This window comes from Eretmochelys imbricata, chromosome 10 (assembly GCF_965152235.1).
Source record: "Eretmochelys imbricata isolate rEreImb1 chromosome 10, rEreImb1.hap1, whole genome shotgun sequence".
NCBI classification, from domain to species: Eukaryota; Metazoa; Chordata; order Testudines; family Cheloniidae; genus Eretmochelys; species Eretmochelys imbricata.
The window spans coordinates 11,627,146-11,650,373 of NC_135581.1; the positions used below are offsets into that span (position 1 = coordinate 11,627,146).

General features: G+C 49.1%; 1 protein-coding gene across 3 annotated transcripts; it reads right to left on the reverse strand.

Annotated features, from left to right (window-relative positions):
- Window positions 1-4,119: 4,119 nt before the first annotated feature.
- On the reverse strand, window positions 4,120-20,063 carry CHST12 (carbohydrate sulfotransferase 12). 3 transcript variants are annotated; one of them, XM_077827915.1, is made up of 3 exons: window positions 19,921-20,063; window positions 16,762-16,818; window positions 4,120-5,816 (listed from the first exon to the last, which is right to left on the reverse strand). In XM_077827915.1, the coding sequence occupies exon 3, from the start codon at window positions 5,720-5,722 to the stop codon at window positions 4,463-4,465; it is 1,260 nt and encodes a 419-aa protein (XP_077684041.1). In that variant the 5' UTR covers window positions 5,723-5,816; window positions 16,762-16,818; window positions 19,921-20,063; the 3' UTR covers window positions 4,120-4,462. The 3 variants fall into 3 exon arrangements, with proteins under 3 accessions (XP_077684041.1, XP_077684042.1, XP_077684043.1); XM_077827916.1 differs by lacking the exon at window positions 19,921-20,063 and adding an exon at window positions 17,981-18,335; XM_077827917.1 differs by lacking the exon at window positions 19,921-20,063 and adding an exon at window positions 17,443-17,690.
- Window positions 20,064-23,228: the final 3,165 nt, after the last annotated feature.

Below are 23,228 nucleotides of genomic sequence, written 5' to 3' on the forward strand. Positions count from 1 at the left end.
GGGTCTCCATGCCACCCTTGTGTCTTCCTGATTCTGGGCTGCTGATGAGGCCCCCCCAGCATAAACTGGAGAGCCACACGCTGCTCTCATTTGCAGTAGCATTCCAAGCATTGCTCCATAACTTGGAGCAGCACAGAATCTCCTTAGCGCTCCACACTATGGAGACTCCCCTGGCATCCTCCCCGCCCCCCAGGGAGGGGTGGAGAAGCAGCATGGGGATGACTCAGCACCAAGGATAATCTCCCCTGGCCAGCTGTGCCTCCAGAATGGGCCACAGAGGCTCTGGTGAAATACCACTTGGCTCTGAGAGGGTGGAGTAGTTTTCCATTCAAGTCTCGCTGAACATCAGCAATGTGGGGTTTGCAACTGTTTCAGGAGCTCCCTGCCAATTGCAAAACCAGCCCACTGCCATCGAACATGACACCGCACTAACGAAAACAGTCTCAACAGCAACCGCCTATCAACCCATTTCTACTCGGTCTGTATCAAGCAACGTGCCTCTGGTGATCTTAACTGAGACCCCAGTGAACCTTTGCCCACATGCTACTGTGTGGGGGAAGTAGGAGGAAATGCGTACAGCACATGTGCTAAGGGATGGTCACATAAACACCACCCTATACTGGAAACCTACCGACCGCTATACTTACCTAGATGCCTCCAGCTTTCACCCAGATCACACCACACGATCCATTGTCTACAGCCAAGCTCTACGATACAACCGCATTTGCTCCAAACTCTCAGACAGAGACAAACACCTTCAGAATCTCTACCAAGCGTTCTTAAAACTGCAATAGCCACCTGGTGAACTGAAGTAACAGATTGACAGAGCCAGAAGAGTACCCAGAAGTCACCTACTACAAGACAGGCCCAACAAAGAAAGTAACAGAACGCCACTAGCCGTCACCTACAGCCCCCAACTAAAACCTCTCCAACGCATCATCAAGAATCTACAACCTATCCTGAAGGACGATCCCTCACTCTCACAGACCTTGGGAGACAGGCCAGTCCTCGCTTACAGACAGCCCCCAACCTGAAGCAAATACTCACCAGCAACTACACACCACACAACAAAAACACTAACCCAGGAACCTATCCTTGCAACAAAGCCCGTTGCCAACTGTGTCCACATACCTATTCAGGGGACACCATCATAAGGCCTAATCACATCAGCCACGCCATCAGAGGCTCGTTCACCTGCACATCTACCAATGTGATATATGCCATCATGTGCCAGCAATGCCCTTCTGCCATGTACATTAGCCAAACCAGACAGTCTCTATGCAAAAGAATAAATGGACACAAATCTGACATCAGGAATCATAACATTCAAAAACCAGTAGGAGAACACTTCAATCTCTCTGGTCACTCAATAACAGACCTAAAAGTGGCAATTCTTCAACAAAAAAACTTCAAAAACAGACTCCAACATGAAGCTGCAGAATTGGAATTAATTTGCAAACTGGATACCATCAAATTAGGCCTGAATAGAGACTGGGAGTGGTTGGGTCATTACAAAACCTAAACTTAATTTCCCCAATACTAATTTCTCCCTACTGTTACTCACACCTTCTTGTCAACTGTCTGTAATGGGCTACTCGCTTACCACTTCAAAAGTTATTTCTCCTCCCTTTGTATTGTGCTGTTAATGGATTTAACTCGTTAGACTGACCTCACACTTGGTAAAGCAACCCCGCATCCTTTCATGTATTTATACCTCCTCCTGTATTTTCAGTCCATGCATCCGATGAAGTGGGTTCTAGCCTACGGAAGCTTATGACCAAATACATTTGTTAGTCTCTAAGGTGCCACAAGGACTCCTCACTGTTTTTTTTATAAAAAGAAAAGGAGTACTTGTGGCACCTTAGAGACTAACCAATTTATTTGAGCATAAGCTTTCGTGAGCTACAGCTCGCTTCATCGGATGCATACTTTCCACAGCATGCATCCGATGAAGCGAGCTGTAGCTCACGAAAGCTTATGCTCAAATAAATTGGTTAGTCTCTAAGGTGCCACAAGTACTCCTTTTCTTTTTGCGAATACAGATTAACACGGCTGTTACTCTGAAACCTGTTTTTTTTTATGGTATGTTTGGCATTAAGTCTGCATTACATTACCGACCTCTCATATCCACAAATATTTAACACCGATTAAATTCACCAGGGAAAAAATGTAATTGCCCAGAAGATGGATGAAAACATCCAAAATGTATTTTTAAAAAGCAGGGTTGGCTATGACCAACTCTAGCCACCCCACCCTCCAGAAATTAAGGAGCTGGGAATCATCAAGAGACCCCCATTACTACTCATTAAACGAGATGAGGCTCTTGAGCATCTTTCAACTTCACAGCAATTTGCGGGCGATTGAAAAAATTAACAAGTGATGAAGTCAGCCTTCATTTATTTGTTTTTTTTAAAAAGCTTGGAAATAGTCGCTTCCCTTCCTTTTTGGTTCACTCTCAAACACTCCAGTGCAATAGACGGCTGAAAAACACGCCGAGGACCTGATTCTAGTCTCCCGCTGGTGTAACTACACCAGACAGGATCAGAATCAGACCCTCCATTTCTAGTCTGTCCACGAGTTTTTAACCTTTCACTTGCAGGTGACAAGTTTACTGCAGTGGCTGAGTATTTATCAAGAACTGGAGCCAGGAGCATATCTAGCAGAAAGGAGGGGAGGGCAGACAAGAGCAGAACATCTGGGAGGCAGCAACAGGAGACAAGAACATGTATGGAGGACTGGAGAGAGCCAGAGGAGACGGAAGGAGAGATCCATGCCTGTGGACACCCCGGAAGGAAAATGAATAAAGGTAAGAAATAAGGTAAGATCATGAGGCCATGCACGGTGGTAGCATCTGAGGAGCTGAGCAACAGGTAAGTTACCAATATCACCTAAAGGTCTGTGAAAGGCTTAAACACTGTAGCCCATAAAATGTTCACCAGCCTATCCAGAGTGCTGGACGGCCAGTCCTTATTTAGTGAGAGCGATGAAAGCAAGATTCAGCCAGAGACTGGAATATTTCTAAAAGCATACATTTCCTTTGGGAACAGCCCACACATCTCTGGCATGGCAAGCAACCATCACTTCCTGCAGCGGTGTCCATCAAAGCAGATGATTAAACCTACATCAATCATTTGGTGTAAACAGAGAGTCAGGGGACTGGGACATCATGTCATGAGCAACGGCAACACACCTCTTTGCTTTGCTTTAACAGCCATCTGGCAGTAAGTATCCCAGCCACGCACCACAGCCATGTTCTCTTAATTAGTTTGGGGCTGTGAATGTGTCACACGTCTAGAGATTGCCTGTGTTGAATTCGAGGCCAGTGATAGGGTCAAGCGGCCTGGCCCTAAAAAGAAACACCCAGACTTAGATGGATTGATGCTCCCAGATGGCTGTTCTCTCTTGAGCTGCTTTTTGTTTATTTGAAACCCAGTTGCTGATATCTGCAGACTGCTTCATCCAGGAGCAAGCTGAGCACACAAACACGTGGACAGGTAGAAACCAGCACATGAAAGAGAGGAGTTCAGCCTCAGAGCACTGATAAAGGCTGATCTGAGATAACAGCCCACTCCTACGCGGGTACCACAGAACAGGATGCTGTTAACGAAGCCATACCATGCATGCAGGTTGACTGGACCACCACGCTACCACTGAGGAAAAAAGGTTTTATAAGTGATCCGGATTTCCTACGGGTGAAATGCCCGCTGCTGCCTATACACTCCCATTAGGACTCCAATTGGCCCTCTGTCCAGGCCCAGGGAGAATTTCGTCCTGAAACAAGACAGGGCCTTTAACACTTGGGCACCAAGTGTCCCACCCCCTCTCTCGGACCTGCTCTCTTTGCCTGACCTGCCTTTGCCAATTCACCAGTCACCTGCTCAGGTCCCCATGCACCATCCTGTCATTGCTCGTACTCCAGCTGTGCAACGTCATGCTGGGTCTAACCTACTGGGGGCCGAATTCAGACCTGGCGTAAGCAGGGATAAGTGCCCTAAGATCAACGGGGCGGTGCCTGCACACGCCAGCTCCGAGTTTAGCCTCGAGTGGCTTGTAAACCCCAGGCACTCCTGGACGCGGTGCCTCCGGCACACACAACAGCACTGAGACCACACACGGGGGCAGGGGCTTTGTTTTTTACTCCACCTCGTCCTTCCCCACAAGACACAATTTGTATTAAATATTTTAAATATATTAATTTTTAAAAAGTATTAATAAAAAGTGACGGAACGACAGAGCCGACCGAGGGAACGAGGAAGTCGTCTGATCACAAAGGGAGAGGGGGGTATTCTGGTGATTTACAGCTGGCTGGAGTATCCTGGATTCTTGCAAATTTGGAAGGGGATGAGTAGAAAAAATATACTGAATTTTATCTTCCTGGGTTGGGAGGTTAAGAGGAGGATACTGTGGAGTTTTAAATATTTTTGGTAATCCCCCTCCCCGCTCCTCCAATTTCCAATTGTTTTTAGTCTTTAAGAAGATTTTCTGGCTTGGGGTAGCCAAAGAGTACAAAATCAGCCTCGTAAAGTTTGTAGAGCTGCTGCCTCCAGGCCAGAGGAATTTTGGCAAACCAGTCCTCCTCCCAGCTGCTGGCAGTCCTGTTCCGGTAGCTGGGGGGGAAGTGGAGGAGCCTGTCCACCTTGAGAAGCTGCAGCAGATGAGCTGCATCTTCGTTGAGGGTCTCCAGCTTCCCGACAAAGTCATAGTCTATCTGGCACGGGTGACACAAGCGGTAAACCTGTCTCCAGTGCTCATTGAAAGGGGCCATCTTCTCTGTCCGGGGGTCCAGTAAGTACTGGATGAAGTCAGGGAAGGAGACTTTGAGGCCCGCCTTGAAGGCCTCGCTAACAGACGTGGGGAGGTTGGTGTGGTTGGAGTAGAGCTTCAACATGGGTATGGCAAAGCGCCGGTAGAACTCCTCATTCTCCAGCTCGAACTTGCTGCGGAAGGCAGAGATGAGCCGCACGAAGGGGTCACGTACGAAGAGGAACTTGGTGTATTTCTTCAGCTTGATCTTCATGAGGTGGCGGGAGAACTTCCCGTAGCGGCGCCAGAACTTGTTGAAAGTCAGGTGGGTGCTGGAGTTGTGGACATGCTCTCGGGGAATATCCAGGGGGTCCCGGTAGGGGACACCCTGATCCAGCAGGCTCTCACTCAGCACGATCATCACCCGCTTCCAGTTGGTGCAGGCCACCTTGGGGACATAGCAGTAGATGATGCCATGGCGGTCGTCCACGATCAGGTGGTTCAGCTCGTAGTTGGGGATGTCGTCAAAGGAACGCTCCTTAGCGGGGAAGGTGAAACTGGAATTGGCACAGAACTCCCGCAGTGCCCTCCGCCGCTCAGCCTGCAGCTTCTCCTGGTCCAGGCTCACTCTGGTAATGCGGGTGGACCAGTCATAGCCTCTCACATTCTCCTCCAGGTTGCCCAAGTCAGGCCTGCTGGAGCCCTGCAGTGGGGCCTGCTCCGTCTTTCTGTTCAAGGGACCATTCTGCCTCAGGCCAGAACTCAGAAGCTTCTCTAAAAACTCATCCATGTCCAACAAGCCTTCGCGTTCTTCATCCTGAGCAGTGGTGGGCGGAGTGTCCGGGACATGAGGCCTGGAGAAGGACGTGTGCAGGTAGAAATGAGCTGTCCCCACGTTGTCCCAGTACACAATGATCAGCAGAATCATGAACACGGAACCCAGCACCACCGAGAGGCGGAACAGCCGTGCTTTGGTCATCCTAGCTGTTGCTGGGGTGGTCTTTTTCTCCTGAGTTCACCTCAGCCTCACACAGTGCTGCTTGGGACACCACATTGTGCTGCTGACAAGGAGCCTGGAAGGGTACAAAAAACAAAGTTAGTCAGTCTCTCTGATGTAGAGTGACCCTGTAGGGTAACAGCTTCCATGTGGCCATACGTACTCCTGACCCTAAGGTTTTGTGTGACAGGAATTGTATGAAACATCCTGTTCCCACCCAACTACACGCAGACCACTGGCCCTCATGGGGTTAAATGCAGGCCTTTCTCCTTGCTGTGCCCAGCACCAGTTGATAGCATAACCAGTTGCTCCTACCCCACTTACTGGGTTGCAGGTGGTTGGGGATTAGAAAGTTAAAGTAACCAGTTTCTTAGGCATGGTGCTGCATGCAGTCAGGTTAGAGCGGACTGGCCCTGCTAAGCGAGGGCTCTGGCTACTTTAGAGGATTGTTGGATTCAAAGTCAGTTATTATCTCCTGCAATTTTATCGTGAGTGTTGCAATAGCTGGCGTTTTTCTTAAGGGCTCCAGCTCCTAGAGTCATGTGATTACTTAAGAATCTCCACTTTCATTACAAAAAAAATAAAAATAAGATTTCAGCCCTCATGAGAGAAGCTTGAAAACATGAACCTGAAATCTCAAAAATCAGAAAGAAAGTAAAAAAGTAGCCAGAATTTATTTTTTTAAACTCATTTTTTAAACCAATATTATTCACGTCAGGGGCCTGCCTCATGGTTTTTGAATACTTGACATTAGCAATCCCATAACGTGGTCTCACTTCCTTCATTCAGATGCCCCTAAAGCCACAATACTGTGTTGAAAATAGAGGTTCTATCAGCTGAATGGGCGCGAAGGGTGTCACTGCCGGGGACATCAGAGGTCAAAATTCACCTTCCTCCACAGACTGCGAGTTGGCCCAATGCTATGCTTTATCTAATCTCTGTTTGAATGTATTCCACGGATGATAACTCAATGACCTCTCTTGGCAGTTATTCCCTTGTCTATTTGCTTTTGCCACAAGGAGTTTTTCCTATGATTTAATCCAAACTTGCTTCTAATTTATAAAGGGGCCTGGCCCTGATAAAAATCATATTTAACATTCTTTAGGGTTTTACTGTGGCTGTTTGATTACTGCGATCATGCAGCTTCAGGGTTACTCCTGCAAATCTACTTTTCTCCAGCCAAGAGAAACCTGTCCTGCTTTTCTGGAATGTGTTGAGCAGGGGGGCCTCTTGTCTGGCCCAACATATTTTGCATTTCTAGAGCACCTTCCATCCAAGCCATATTAGCTAAGCCTTGCAAACCACTTGGCAGGCGGTCCTACCCCAGTTACAGATAGAGAAATTGAAGCACAGAGGTTAAAATACTCGCCCAATATCTGTCAACATAGATTGTGTCAGAGTATGGAACAGAATGCAGATTTCCTAACTTCCCTTCACTAGCTGCACACATGATCCCAGAGGGAGGTTTGTGGAAGGGAAACAGCTGTACACCCCACTCCCAAGCACGGATGCATTTTTTCTAATCAGGGGATACATGCAAGGTGAGGGCTGGGGAGCCAAGCAAGCTGAATGCAGCGGCCTCAGCTCCTCCCCAATTTAGCTCTTCCCATAGTCAGACCAGCAGCGGGGAAAAAGCTTGAGAGCTCAGGACTGCCACACAAGCAAAGCCTCTCCAGTGTCTCGACAGAAGGTAGGAGGGAGCAAGGAACAGACAGCGTGTCAGAGCAGCATGGCCCAGTGGACAGGACATTGGACTGGGACTCAGGTTCTCCATGGTCTATTCCTAGCTCTGCCACTGATCCACTGTGTGACCCAGACAAGTCACTTCACCTCCCTGGGCCTCTGTTCCCCCTCCCATCGACTTTGTCTGTTTTGACTACAGAATCAGTACAGCAGGAGCGCTCTCTTACAATGGGTTTGTACAGTGCCTAGCACAAATGGGCCACAACTCACTTGGGGCCTCTAGATGCTACTGTAATACAAACAATCAATAAGAATACACAAGAGGGGAGAGAGACATTGAGTTGCCTTTTTGCACCTCGCTCAGCATGGACAGGAAAACTGGCCAGCTCTGTTTATTGTCAATTTCACGTCTTAGTTGTGATGCAGGAACCGAATTCTGCAGCATTCAGCTCTCACAAAATCCAAACTGTTTGCACTGAAACCAGTGTATTTATTTACTTTTAGCTTTCATGGTTTCCCCCTCCCCCTAAAATTCTATTTATTTTCGGTCAACAAAACCGAGGTTTTGGGGATTAGTGTCGTTCAAAGGTCATCACTCCTGATCTTCACCCCGATCAACTGCAAATAAGTCCTCTCCTTGCCCTCTTGCAGTATATCAAGACTATTCAGCCACTCTGTCTGCTCCTTAAAGGACCTCAGACCCATCTTAGACAGTGCTCCTTTCATGAAGGTCAACTCAAACTAGTGAGGGCAGGACAACAGTTCAAACAACTGAGCTGAGTCTAAGTTGGTGACATGAAAGGACAATTGATAAACCCCAAGCAATTAGTATTATTCTTTGAATTGCTGTAGTACCTAGGAGCCCTAGTCACGGACAAGAAGCCCCCTGTGCGAGGTGCTGCACAAACACTGAACAAAATAGATGATCCCTGCCTCAAAGAGCTTGCAAGTAGCTGTAACACTGTGAGCATGTTTGCACAAATTAACTTCCTGCAAAATCCATGTGATGCGCCCCTTGCACTGATATCAATAGTGCTACATGCATATGTGCAAAGAGAACAAATGGGAAGATAAACTGAGCAGAGTCATGTTTGCAGCAAGCAGGGTAGCAATGCAGCTTGCCTGGTTCAGCAGCCCAGGGAAAAATGGTCTTGCAGTTAAAACAAAAGGCCAGGAGTCAGGAGATCCAGATTCTGTTCTCAGCTCCCTATGGGAACTTGGGCCAGTCACTTGCTGCCAAATTTTCAAAAGTGGCCTCTAATTTTAGAGGCTCAACTCAACACACCTTGAGCACTCACAGCTCCCACTGACTTCCAATAGGCGCTGTAGGGTGCTCAGCGCTTGGGGAAACCGGCCTCTTGTTGGGCTCCCAAAAACTGACCTACCCACAATAAGTGACCACTTTTGAAAATGTTGGTCTTGGCCTCCCTGTCTCAGTTTCCCACCTGTAAAATAGGTACAATGTAGGTGAATATTATGACCGGGGTAATTAGGCTGTTTAGTTCATTATTCTTTATAAGGCCCTTTGAGATCATTGGATGGCAGGCAGGGGCCAGGGAAGTGCAATGCATTAGAGAGGTTAGAAGGTTCCCAGTATTTTGAGAGAAAGAATCATTTTTCTTTTTTAAAACCTCTCTCTCTGATGAGATGTCACTTAGGAAGGTGAATAAAAAGGTGTTAACTACACAATCTCACTCCTGAAGAGCACTGAGGCTATCAACACAGAAAAGCACCAGTTAAAAACTCCCTAAAACACAAAAACAGCCCTTTCTGCTGACATCCTCATTCTGTTTAACGGCCTCAAAACAAACCATATCCACATCAGTTATGAAAACAAAACCATTTGTGCCCATTAAGTAGCTCTGAAAGGAGCTTTTCAAAACCAGCACTGGGTTTCTTTCCTCCCAAAATGCTGAGGCCGTTTGCCAGCCAGTTCACACGCACACGGCCTCTCAGGGCAGCAACATTTCCACGTTGTAAAGGGAGAAAAATTAAAAATAAAGAGCATCGGCCAAATCCGAGCAGAGCTTGGCAACAGTACATTTGATTTAAAATACAACACCTGAAGCGGATTGGGATTCATGGCTAGGGGGGTTCTTCATGGAACCTCATGTTCCGCACCCCACCCAATGGGCAAGCACGGAGACTGGGATGGGAGAGACAAACTCTGACACCATCGGTAGTGAATTTTCTCTTATGGGAAACTGGCAGGGAAGGGAAGAATCTAAACAAGACGAGAGCGAGGCCGTGGGATTGTTGGCATGCAAAGGTAGCATGGGGTCAGCATCTGTTTTGAGACACTGCTCTCCATCCAGATGGAATCATGATAAACAGAAAACAGCAACCAAACCCCTCCCCGGTTTGTAAACTAAACAAAAATGGCGCAGAGGGAAAACTACACAACAAGGTCCAGTATGACAGCTCTGGGTACGTGTGCCCTGGAGACGAGCATACTTCCCTCTTTCCTAGGTGCGAGCCAAAGCATCATAGAATCATAGAACTGGAAGAGACCTCAAGAGATCATCTAGTCCAGTCCCCTGCACTCATGGCAGGATTAAGTATTATTTAGCCTATCCCTGACAGGTGTTTGTCTAACCTGCTCTTAAAAATCTCCAATGATGAAGACTCCAGAACCTTCCTAGGCAATTTATTCCAGTGCTTAACCACCCTGACAGTTAGGAAGTTTTTCCTAATGTCCAACCTAAACCACCCTTGCTGCAATTTAAGTCTATTGCTTCTTGTCCTATCCTCAGAGGTTAAGAAAAGCAATTTTTCTTTCTCCTCCTTGTAACAACCTTTTACATACTTGAAAACCGTTATGTCCTCTCTCAGTCTTCTCTTTTCCAAACTAAACAAACTCAATTTTTTCAATCTTCCCTCATAGGTCATGTTTTCTAGACCTTTAATAATTTTTGTCGCTCTTCTAAGGACTCTCTCCAATTTGTCCACATCCTTCCTGAAATGTGGTGCCCAGATCTGGACACAATACTCCTGATGAGGCCTAATCAGTGCAGAGTAGAGCAGAAGAATTACTTCTCGTGTCTTGTTTACAACACTTCTGCTAATACATCCTAGAAAGATGTTCACTTTTTTTTTTGCAACAGAGTTGCACTGTTGACTCATATTTAGCTTGTGATCCACTATGACCCCCAGATCCCTTTCCGCAGTACTCCTTCCTAGGTAGTAATTTCTCATTTTGAATGTGTGCAACTGATTGTTCCTTCCTAAATGGAGTACTTCGCATTTGTCCTTATTGAATTTCATCCGATATACTTCAGACCATTTCTGAAGTTTGTCCAGATCATTCTGAATTATAATCTTATACCCCAAAGCACTTGCAACCCCTCCCAGGTTAGTATCGTCCACAAACTTTATAAGTGTACTCTCTATGCCATTATCTAAACCTTTGATGAAGATATTGAACAGAACCGGACCCAGAACTGATCCCTGCGGGACCCCACTCGCTATGCCCTTCCAGCATGACTGTGAACCACTGATAACTACTCTCTGGGCACGGTTTTCCAACTGGTTTTGCACCCACCTTATAGTCACTCCATCTAGGTTGCATATCCCTAGTTTGTTTAGGTACAGAGAAGGGCTACTAGGATGATCCGAAGAATGGAAAACTTGTCTTTTTGAAAGGAGACTCAAGGAGCTTGGCTTGTTTAGCCTAACTAAAAGAAGGTTGAGGGGAGATATGATTGCTCTCTATAAATATATCAGAGGGATAAATACCGGAGAGGAAGAGGAATTATTTAAGCTCAGTACCAATCTGGACACAAGAACAAATGGATATAAACCGGCCACCAGGAAGTTTAGACTTGAAATTAGACAAAGGTTTCTAACCATCAGAGTGAAGTTTTGGAATAGCCTTTCAACGGAAGCAGTGGGGGCAAAAGATCTATCTGGCTTTAAGATTAAACTCGATAAGTTTATGGAGGAGATGGTATGATGGGATAACATGGTTTTGATAATTAAATATTCATAGTAAATAGGCCTAATGGCCTGTGATGGGATGTTAGATGGGGTGGGATCTGAGTTACCCAGGAAAGAATTTTCTGTAGTATCTGGCTGGTGAGTCTTGCCCATATGCTCAGGGTTTAACGGATCGCCATATTTGCGGTCGGGAAGGAATTTTCCTCCAGGGCAGATTGGAAGAGGCCCTGCAGGTTTTTCGCCTTCCTTTGTAGCATGGGGCACGGGTCACTTGCTGGAGGATTCTCTGCTCCTTGAAGTCTTTAAACCACGATTTGAAGACTTCAATAGCTCAGACATAGGCGAGAGGTTTTTTGTAGGAGTGGTGGGTGAAATTCTGTGGCCTGCGTTGTGCAGGAGGTCGGACTAGATGATCATAATGGTCCCTTCTGACCTTAATAGCTATGAATCAGCGTTTTAGCTCAGTTTGTCCAAAAACACTTAAAATGCACAATTTAGGGATTTTTTTCAATGCATTTGCTTGCACTGATCAGGTATGAAAGAGGCAAAGACCAGGAGTGGCTGGTGATCTAATTATTGCTTTGCACTGCAGCACCAAGCATTGAGATATGGATCTTGGATTCAGTCTCTTGTTCTGTTCGTCAGCAGGGGCTGGAAGAGCTGCGGATAGAATACATTCCATTCCGAAGAGTAAGAAGGCAGGTATTACTCAGCAATAATTCTCTAGGCAAGGTCAGTTAAGACAGGGACTGACTGGATCTAAGAGTTGCTTAGGAAGATGCAAAGGGAGCTAAAGGAGGGGTAAACTGTAGTGTGTGTGTGTGTGTGTATGCAGGGCTGCTGGAACTAGGGGTGCTGGGCGCAAGGCAGCACCCCCGACTTGAAGAGGTTTCCATCATATACAGGATTTACAGTTTGGTTCAGTGGCTCTCAGCACCCCCATACAAATTGTTCCAACACCACTATGTGTATGTGTGCGTGTTTATATGTCGATACTTAGGCTCGCAGCCTCAGCCCATTAATGGAAGATTTGGAATGCTGCTGCTTGGCACATTGTTTTTTTGTTGTTTGTCTGTATCTGTCGGCCTGTCTTGTCGGTAAGATTGTGAATTCTTTGCAGCAGGGACTGTTTTCTATTCTGGTATGTACAGTGCCCAGAATAGTGGATTCCCCCAATCCTGGCTGGAGGCATTAGATGCTACTGGGATGCAATTAAATAATAATAATAATAATGTTTCAAAGAGAGAAAAGGAGGACTTGTGACACCTTAGAGACTAACAAATTTATCTGAGCATAAGCTTTCGTGAGCTACAGCTCACTTCATCGGATGCATCCGATGAAGTGAGCTGTAGCTCATGAAAGCTTATGCTCAGATAAATTTGTTAGTCTCTAAGGTGCCACAAGTCCTCCTTTTCTTTTTGCGAATGCAGACTAACACGGCTGCTACTCCGAAATGTTTCAAAGAGAATCATTCACTTGCAAACTCGACACCAATCACCCTCCATAACACGGTGCAGCTATAGCAGCCTGCCAGCACTGCTGTGAAATCTCCCACCCCAGGACGCCCTCTCTCAAGTAACAAAAGTGTTTGCCTTACCAAAATGCAGAGTTTAGTGTTGTAACAAACACTCACGGCCCTCTGGATCATTGGAAGGATGTTCATTTTGAAAGCCACTGAATTCACGCAGCTTTACCCAGCCCACTCCCAGGGCTCAAGCCTGCTTTCCGGGGTACAGCACACATCTACCAGAGCACAGACTGAGTTTCCAAGATACATAGCAATGATCAGCGGAGGATCAAACAAAATCCTCTCCTGTTAACTCGGTCAGTGCCATATTCACTGATGGGATTTCTATCAGAGACCCATAATGGGACTTAGTTAAACTAAGCCAACTAATGGAGAGAAAAAAATTATTCTGTCAATTATTTTCTCTTTTTCAATGTCAGTGTGATTTTAGTACTAATAAAAGAAGCCAGGCTGAAAACATTGGAGACTAAAGGTCTCTATATATACACAGAGAGAACAAAGGTCTGAGACAGGTGCCTGAGCCATAACCTGAAGAGAAAACCTCTACAGGTGAGTAGGGAGTTCACACTATATGGCCCACGCAGCCCTTGGTCTCAAAGCTGAGAATGCCAGCAAGAATGCCAATTAAGGTGGTGTTATTTGTGATGCGGATGCCTGCCAAGTGGGAACTGGGTTGAGCACCAAACTCATTTCATGCAGGCCAGGTAATAGCCATTGGATGGTAATAACTTTTAGCTACTACTGACCTGGCCCAGATTGGAACCCGTGACTGGCTCTCCCTCTCATTAGTAAGCCTGGCAATTTGTCTCATTTAACAACAGTCACAGAAACCACCAGAGACAGTGGCTTCTAACCTCTGGCATAGAGCCAGGGTGTTTATCATAGGGGTCAGAGTCCACTGACTCCAGTGGTTATTATTGCAATGGATTCCAAGACTCCCTCTTCCCCACTCCTAGGACTTCGTGCAACACTTTCCGCTCCAGAGAAGCTGAAGATGCAGACCAGGCCTTCAGCAATGGGGCTTAAGAGCTGTTGCTATGACCCATTTTCTTCTGTTCCTGGTCCTTTAACATTTTTTGGGGGGAGAGGGGTTTTGCACAATATAACAGGACATGAGACTTTACAAAAACTGTGGATTGCATTTTTTGCCACGACTTACCACATCTTTCCCCCGCGACTGCCAGGGAACTCTACTGTCCATCACCTGAGCCATCCAGCCCCTTGAGCCATAAATCACCAAACCTCGAGTGGGATATGTTTAGTCAAGCGCATTTCAGGTTTTTATTTCACTATATGGTGTAAAACGTTTGAGACCAACTCAGCTCCAGTGATCTGCTTTCTCTAAAAGGGGAAACTCAGCAGATTCTGACATCAGAGTCAGACCAGGACTGTGCTGACTTAGCCAAAACCAAGAAAGATTTTTGCTCATTCTGCAACATCCAAAATAAACTGCTTCACCCCCACGCTGCAAAAATCTAATGGCTTGTCTAGACAAGGTAAATTTGCATCAGTGTAACTACATCAGTGTCAGTATGTCACACTGATACAAACCCCTAGTGCAGACACAAATCGGGCTTACGCTAGTGCAGCAGTTCTCAAACTGTGGGTCAGGATCTCAAAGTGGGTCGTGACCCTGTTTTAATGGGGTTGCCAGGGCTGGCTTAGACTTGCTGGGGTCAGGGGCCAAAGCCAAAGCCCGAGTGCCACTGTTTGGGACTGAAGCCAGAGGGCTTCAGCCTTGGGCAGCGGGGCTGAGGTTACAGGCCCCCTCTCTGGGGCTGAAGCCCTTGGGCTTTGGCTTTTCCCCCTCCCCCATCCCCGGGGTAGTGGAGCTTTGGCCCCTCCCCGGGACCGGATGGGCTCAGGCTTTGGTCCCCCATCCTGGGGTGGTATAGTAATTTTTTTTGCTATTGCATCTTAGCCCAGTGTGGGATATATACATGGAGGGGTTGCACCAGCATAGCATCATCAGTGTAGCTACATCAGTGCATTAGACAGGATCTTAAAGCTGCACTTCAATAACCAACTGAAGTTAAACCCATTTTCCTTCATATTCATTCAAGCTTTTTTCCCCACCTCACTATCACAAAGTCCAATGCCATATGGGTTTAGCAGTACCAGCCGCCCCTTCTCTAATTATTTACTCGGAAGTGTTAACTCGAGAACCATAAACATTTCTAGGCCTTGTTCTACAAGGGGTTCCCAGAATACAACAGGTTTTATTTGTACATTACATTTGCTGCAAGGCCCAATACTCACCCATCAATTCTGGGCCTTTCAAATACTGTGGAGTCTGAGCAAGTCTCAGTTCCCATAGCCCTAGCCAACAAGAATCTGGGATGTTTCTGTTACATAGCTGGTCCAGAGAGCAAAGGTTGATGTATCAGAACACTGCGGTTCATACTGTCTGAGTTTACACTAGAAACCCCTTTTGTAAGGCCAATTTTCAAGTGTTTATAACTTTAGTATTTATAATTTACAGCTGTGACATTTTACTCCGTGCTGAAATTTTGCCTGTTGCGTTTCAGTGCAATTAATAAATTGCTTTATAGCTTAGAAGTTGAGTGCGTCAGCAAAGGGCAAGTTCTGATGGCCAACGCTAGCTTGCAGCAGCCCACATGTTTATCAAACAAAGATTTCCCAGTAAAATGGTAATTTACCAGTTTTCTTTCTGTAGTATCTGATCAAAGTCTGCTGTTCTCTGGTCTTTGGAGCCCAGAAGAGGGGGCACAGACCTCAGGCTATTTAATACCCTGTCCCAGCTCAAGAGTGAAAGCTTTTTAAAATGTCAAATGGGCTATTTTAAAATTATAACCCTAAGAGTCAGAGAGAAAAAGAAAAGCATAAAAACACCAGAGAAGGGACTTCCTCATCCATTCACCATACCACAAACCCGTGAAGACCAATTCGGGACTGTCAGTTTCCAAAGCCATGGAAATGACTTGGGCTAATACAGGAAACACACATCTGAATTACAAAACCCGTTACACAATGTATTGAAACAAACATGTTACTCAGCTGCACTTGAAAGTACAGAGTCCCAACATGTCCCAGCCTGCCAGGGCTAGGACTATGGAGGAAGATGACTGCATCACTCAAGGATCCTCTAGGACCGTGGTTCTCAAACTTTTTTTTTCCGGCGAACCACTTGAAAATTGCTGAGGGTCTCGGCGGACCACTTAATGATCTTTCCAAATGTTGTTTGTAACGTTAGCTATCTATTGTAAAGCGTGTTGGATAAAAGCACTGTATAAAAAAACCCTCAACAATAAACTTTTTTTGTTCTACAAATAAAAGCACACAACTCATATTTTAATATCAGTAGTCTTACCTTTCTAATGTGATGGATGTGTCCTCTCTACCCTGCCACAGCAGCCTCCGAGTTGGGGCTGGGAAGGAGGTGGGGGTCTCTCTCCCGCCACAGAGCTGGGGCTGGGAAGGAGAGCTGTCTCTCCCCAGCAGCCGCAGCCCTGGAGCTGGGGAAAGTCACCTCTTTCTCTGGCCACCCCAGCCCTGCACATCCCAAATTCCCCCCATCCCTTCTTCTCACCCCTCTGCCCCTTCCCATCTACCTCTTATTCCCCCCAAGGCCACCACCTCACCTTACATGTGCGTCTTCTCCAGGGTCCAGGCACCTAATTAGAGGAGTCATGCCTGCGAGGCTCCATTAGTTAGGTGGGTGCCCCTTCATTCTCTCGTGTGCGGCCCTCCAGACACACACCTTAGAGGGAACTATCCGCAGACCTACTGAATGGAGCTTGTGAACCACTGGTGATCCATAGACCACAGTTTGAGAACCTCTGCTCTAGGAGTTAGCCACAGAAGAGCATTACAACTTCAAAAGGATTTACCAGCCCTTTTAGGCATAGCATACCTGCTGCTGATCCACTGGTGAAGGGATGGGCTTCATAAAGGTCTCATCATCCAGGGCCTAGATGTATGAAAAGAAGACACATGACCTACTACAAACAGCAGTTGATACAGATGATCTTTTGTCAGATTTCTGCTCCCTTCTGAATTTCCATGCTAAATCCATGCAGTTACTTAAAGACCTAATATTACAGATCTTTTGTCCCAACTGTAGCCAGAACTTGCAAATGTCTCATTTTATCAGCCAGATATAGGGTAGTGAGGCATTGAGCTAACCCTTTGATGGTTGCAGTATAAATACAGAGTCTCTCCACACCAGTTTTGAACCAGAGTAACTTCACCAACTTCAGCTGGGTCACTTGATTTACAGCAGTCTAATGAGTGGCAAATCAAGCCCAAAGATGAGATTGGGCTAGAATCAGGGCCATGGCTTCCCACATCAGAAAACTAGGGCCTTTCCCATCAAGGAGAAAGCATAACACCCAGTCTCCACATAGGCACTTCCACTCCTCCCCTCTATTATTCTGCAATCTCGCTTCTATTTCTAGCTTCCACTGATTTCTGTTCAGATCTAACCAAAGAAGATAAAAAAACAAACGGATGAATACACACAAGGGGGTGGGGGAATATAGCAGGTCCAAAGTGACGAAGAACAGCTGGACTACATCAAGGAGCAATCACCCACCTCACATTCATATCTGTATCAAGCAACATCCGGTCACAAGTGTAAATGTGGCTTTAATGCCACCAAGTTCCAACATCTGGGTCTGACTGAGAGCAACAGAGACTCTACCCCATGGTCTCCATTCCTGAGAGCCAGCTGCTTCCAGGACCCTCCCGACTCTCTGTCAGGTAATACCAGGAGTCCTGGCTGGACCCAGGCTGAGATGCTGCCCAGAGCCCCCAGGAACCGTGCGCACATTCACAAGCATTGTCTCAAATGGCCAGCAGCATTCCTAGCCCGTTCTGTGCTTTCCCAGGGCCACCACAGGCAACGCAGCGCCCTTGGAAAGCCTCACCCACAGCACCTGGCTTTCTGCCCGGAGTGTGGCTTCAGGCACAAGTCACCCCCGTACAGCCATCCCTCTGCACATACATGGGCCACCAAGATCAGAGACAGGAAGCTGGGCAGCAGGAGGAGCAACTGAACTGGTACGTCTGAGCTTCCCCATAAGTATTCGTATTAACAAAACCGACCCAGCATTAAATGCATAGAAATAAACCTGAGGTCAGCAGCACCGATGTCCAGCTGTGCCTGGAGGGGAGGGCCAGGTGCGCTGCAGTCGGCCTGTACCATCGGGGGAAGGGATGAACCCCACACCGCTGGCCAGCTGTGCCAGGAGAGGAGGGGCCGTTGCACCCCGGGGGATGGAAGGGGAACCCTGCACCGCTGCCCAGCTGTGCCAGGAGGGGAGAGGGGCATTACACCCCGGGGATGGAAGGGGGAACCCCGCACCGCTGGCCAGCTGTGCCCAGAGGGGAGAGGGGCATTACACCCCAGGGATGGAAGGGGGAACCCTGCACTGCTGGCCAGCTGTGCCAAGAGGGGAAGGGGGCATTGCACCCCGGGGACGGAGCGGGGAACCCCACACCGCTGGCCAGCTGTGGCCGGAGGGGAGGGGGGCACTGGACCCCGGGGACGGAGGGGGGAACCCCACACCGCTGGCCAGCTGTGGCCGGAGGGGAGGGGGGGCACTGCACCCCGGGGACGGAGGGGGGAACCCCACACCGCTGGCCAGCTGTGGCCGGAGGGGAGGGGGGCACTGGACCCCGGGGACGGAGGGGGGAACCCCACACCGCTGGCCAGCTGTGGCCGGAGGAGAGGGGGGCACTGGACCCCGGGGACAGAGGGGGGAACCCCACACCGCTGGCCAGCTGTGGCCGGAGGGGAGGGGGGCACTGCACCCCGGGGACGGAGGGGGGGAACCCCACACCGCTGGCCAGCTGTGGCCGGAGGGGAGGGGGGCACTGCACCCCGGGGACGGAGGGGGGGAACCCCACACCGCTGGCCAGCTGTGGCCGGAGGGGAGGGGGGCACTGCACCCCGGGGACGGAGGGGGGGAACCCCACACCGCTGGCCAGCTGTGGCCGGAGGGGAGGGGGGCACTGCACCCCGGGGACGGAGGGGGGGAACCCCACACCGCTGGCCAGCTGTGGCCGGAGGGGAGGGGGGCACTGCACCCCGGGGACGGAGGGGGGGAACCCCACACCGCTGGCCAGCTGTGGCCGGAGGGGAGGGGGGCACTGCACCCCGGGGACGGAGGGGGGGAACCCCACACCGCTGGCCAGCTGTGGCCGGAGGGGAGGGGGGGCACTGCACCCCGGGGATGGAAGGGGGAACCCCGCACCGCTGGCCAGCTGTACCATCGGGGGAAGGGATGAACCCCACACCGCTGGCCAGCTGTGCCAGGAGAGGAGGGGCCGTTGCACCCCGGGGATGGAAGGGGGAACCCCGCACCGCTGGCCAGCTGTGCCCGGAGGGGAGAGGGGCATTACACCCCAGGGATGGAAGGGGGAACCCCGCACTGCTGGCCAGCTGTGCCAAGAGGGGAAGGGGGCACTGCACCCCAGGGACGGAGGGGGGAACCCCGCACCGCTGGCCAGCTGTGGCCGGACGGGAGGGGGACACTGCACCCCGGGGATGGAGCGGGGAACCCCGCACCGCTGGCCAGCTGTGGCCGGAGGGGAGGGAGACACTGCACCCCGGGGATGGAAGAGGGAACCCCGCACCGCTGGCCAGCTGTGCCCGGAGGGGAGAGGGGCATTACACCCCAGGGATGGAAGGGGGAACCCCGCACTGCTGGCCAGCTGTGCCAAGAGGGGAAGGGGGAACCCCGCACCGCTGGCCAGCTGTGGCCGGAGGGAAGGGGGACACTGCACCCCGGGGACGGAGCGGGGAACCCCGCACCGCTGGCCAGCTGTGGCCGGAGGGGAGGGAGACACTGCACCCCGGGGATGGAAGAGGGAACCCCGCACCGCTGGCCAGCTGTGGCCGGAGGGGAGGGGGACACTGCACCCCGGGGACGGAGAGGGGAACCCCGCACCGCTGGCCAGCTGTGGCCGGAGGGGAGGGGGACACTGCAGACCCCTCGCACCCTGGGTGGGGGATCACGGCTCCGTCCCCGCGCCCGGCCAGAGCCACCGCCCCGAGTCCCGCTCTCACCTCCGCCCGGAGCCGCTCGGCTAGCGGAGCCTCCAGCCGCGGCTGCAGCCCCGACTCCTCCCCCTGAGCCACCGCCTCTCGCGAGAAGCCGGCCGGGGGGTCCGGACAGCGGGGCCGCAGCGCAGGCGCCGCTCGGTCCAGCCGCGGGCCCCCTGCGGGCCGGTCCCTGCCCCGGCCGCCCGGCGGAGACTCGGTCCCGCGCTCGCTGGAGCCTTTGCACCGCGGGGCTGGAGCGGAGCCTTGGCCGCCGCCCCCCGCCCCAGCCCCGGCCCCGGCCCCTCAGGGCGCCCCCAGCCCGGCAGCGGGTGCAGACTGGGCCGGGGAGCGGGGTTTAAAGTCAGGGCCCGGCGCCGGGGCGAACTCTTCCCGGGCATCGCACGTGGAGATGACTCGCTGGGCCCAGCTGGGTTCAAATGCTGCAGTCGGATGGAAATTGCGACAGCGGCTGCGCCCCCTTCTCTCACTCGAAGGGCGCTCCTTGCACGGGCCCAGGGGGATTCAACCCGGTCTAACGATGGTGGGGGAGAGGGAGAACTGGCTTCTGTTCTCCACTCCGCCACTGTCCTGCTGTTCAGCCCGGGTCGAGCTGCTTAACTTCCATGCCTCGGTTTCCCTATTTGTAAGATCTGGGCGGTACCAGCCTCTGTAAAGCACTTTGAGGCTCATGTGAAAGGCATGATATAAATGCAGAGTATGGATCCAGGCAGAAAGGCCCAGAGTATTTGGAGTTCATCCATCCAGGCTGAAGGGCCTCTCTGTTCAGTCTCATTCACTGAGTGATCTATTCATACCGCCTTAAAGCAACTCTCTGCCCAGTCCCTCTCCCCTGCATTGCCTAGTGGGACAGTTCTGCTCCCTTCTCTGGGATTTTTCCATGTCTCTTTCAGGGTGCAAATATTTCCTAATGGAACTAAATTGTTTATCCCTGTGGGTGGCTCTCTCTCACATATTGATGTGCATCCTAATAGCAAACAAAACTTCCCCCTCTGCACTGGACTTAAGTCAGCAGGAGAGTTTGTATGTAGCATCTGAATTGAAGTGCTGTCAGTCAAGCAGCAATGGCAAGCCAACAAAAATGCTATACAGCTTCCCCTCTGTAAACCAGGCCAGAGACTGAGGGATTATAGTTGGCATCAGATTATAAGGCAGTTTCCATTAATATGATCTGTTGCGTGTGACTCAGGTGCCAATAGCAACAGGTACTCAAAATAATCTGTGGGAAATGGGAAGCCAAGAATTGCTCATATTTTCCTCTCAAGCAGACAAAGATAGACGAATATGGGTATAACAATTACAAAAAGAATCTTAGCTCTCTTAAAAGATTTATGGGAAACCCACTGCACTGTAAAACTGTATTCCAACCAGTTACTGGTAGTAGGAAAACTTTTTAGTAGTTATATTAACCTCATTGTTGAATTGGTTACTGATTTTGTAACCATCTTGAAGGAGAAAAAATAATTTAGGCAAGTTTATTTTCTGCAAGGATTTAGTTTTGTGTGGATCGTGGAATGGTGAGTGCCTAGAGGTGAACTGACAGCAAGACGAGTTTGTGCAGGGGGGCCTGTTGCTGTTGCAGGCTGGTGCTTTAGGGGAGAGAGACCACTTAGAAGTGACCTGCTCTGAGGAAGGTCTCTCCGCTGTGCTGCACTTCTTGTGAAGATGAAGGCAGCTACAAGCAATCCCATTTGTGCAAATTAGGTGCAGCCCTGGGGCTTCCAGCAAGTTGTCAATCATGTGAACAAAAGTTTGGGCTCCCCTAATTTAAACACACCTAAAATGTATCATACAAAAGGCCCAGAGGAGTTTAAATTCTTGTCTCTTTCCTCACACGTAAAAGGCAAGAACAGGAGAGCCCATCATTCCAGGTCAGAGGCAATGTCATTCATCTGAGTTCTGAACATTAGTGCCCTCTCTCTCCTATGATACACTCAGCTTCAAGAGACTGGGGACCGACTCTTCAGAGTCCAGAGCAGCAACACAGAGTTACTGACTCCAAGCGTCTGAGGTCTTTCTCAAATTGCTACAGTCATATTTTTTTAACTTGCGGATTTTAAATGTAGGAAAATTATTAAAAAACATTTAAAGGTGGCGTTGCATACAGTGGCTCCGATTCATCTTCATCTGTGTGGTGTTCCTGGAAAATTAGCATCAGCTTCCATTTGTTTCCAAATGTGCAACCTCCAGTCTGAGTTATGTCCACAAACCAGTGCCTTAGTGTCAGGATTCAAAGTAGCAGTCTGAGGGAAATAGGATCTAGCTTCTGAACACTGTGACTTTTCAGAGTGAATCAGCCCAAAGGTATTTAGCAGAGATGTACACATTTGGAACATTCATGATAATCCATCACACTCAGTTTCTTGCTCCCACCTAGTTCACATGGTGTCCTGTAAATACAAGACTGGCTCAAGGCCTGCTGGAATGGGTTTATTTTCACATGGTCTGTGTTTATTTTATCTAGGTGTGCTTTTTATTTCTTTGCAAGTTCTCCTGGCCCATCTTGTCTACAATGTGACTTATCAGGCTTTCTGCTGTTTAACAGAGAATTCAAAGAGGAGTAAGAAAAGGAGTACTTGTGGCACCTTAGAGACTAACGAATTTATTTGAGCATGAGCTTTCGTGAGCTACAGCTCACTTCATCAGATGTGATGCATCTGATGAAGTGAGCTGTAGCTCACGAAAGCTCATGCTCAAATAAATTCGTTAGTCTCTAAGGTGCCACAAGTACTCCTTTTCTTTCTGCGAATACAGACTAACACGGCTGTTACTCTGAAACCTGTCAAAGAGGAGTGTCCATCAGACCTTATTACATTATACTGAAACAGTGAATAATTCTTCATTTTACCTACTTTGCACTTGTATTGCATTCCATTCAAGGATCTCAAATCAAGCCTCCTAATCCAAGGTGAAGTAGTGGATTATCATCATCCCTAGTTGACAGATGTGGAAACAGAGGCCCAGAATGGTTAAGTGACATGCCTAAGGTTGCATAGTAAATTAGTGGCAGAACCAGGGACAGCATCTAAGCATCCTGACTCCATTTGTGCTTTAGCCGCACAAAGACCCTTCATAACTTACCTCCCCTTTGAAACTGAACGAAGCCCTAAAGATGATAGTTCCTTACATGCTTGCACTGAATGCCCAGCAGGTGGCAAAGCGGGTGTGGAGAGAAGCTATTCATATTTGGGGAATAAAGGCCACATTTATTCAATGGAATGGCCGCCCTGTGCCACTTTATTTGCAACATGAAGAAAATAACAGGGCCAAGAAAGGAAAAGGGTAGGTCTAGTATTGATTTACAAAATGCATGT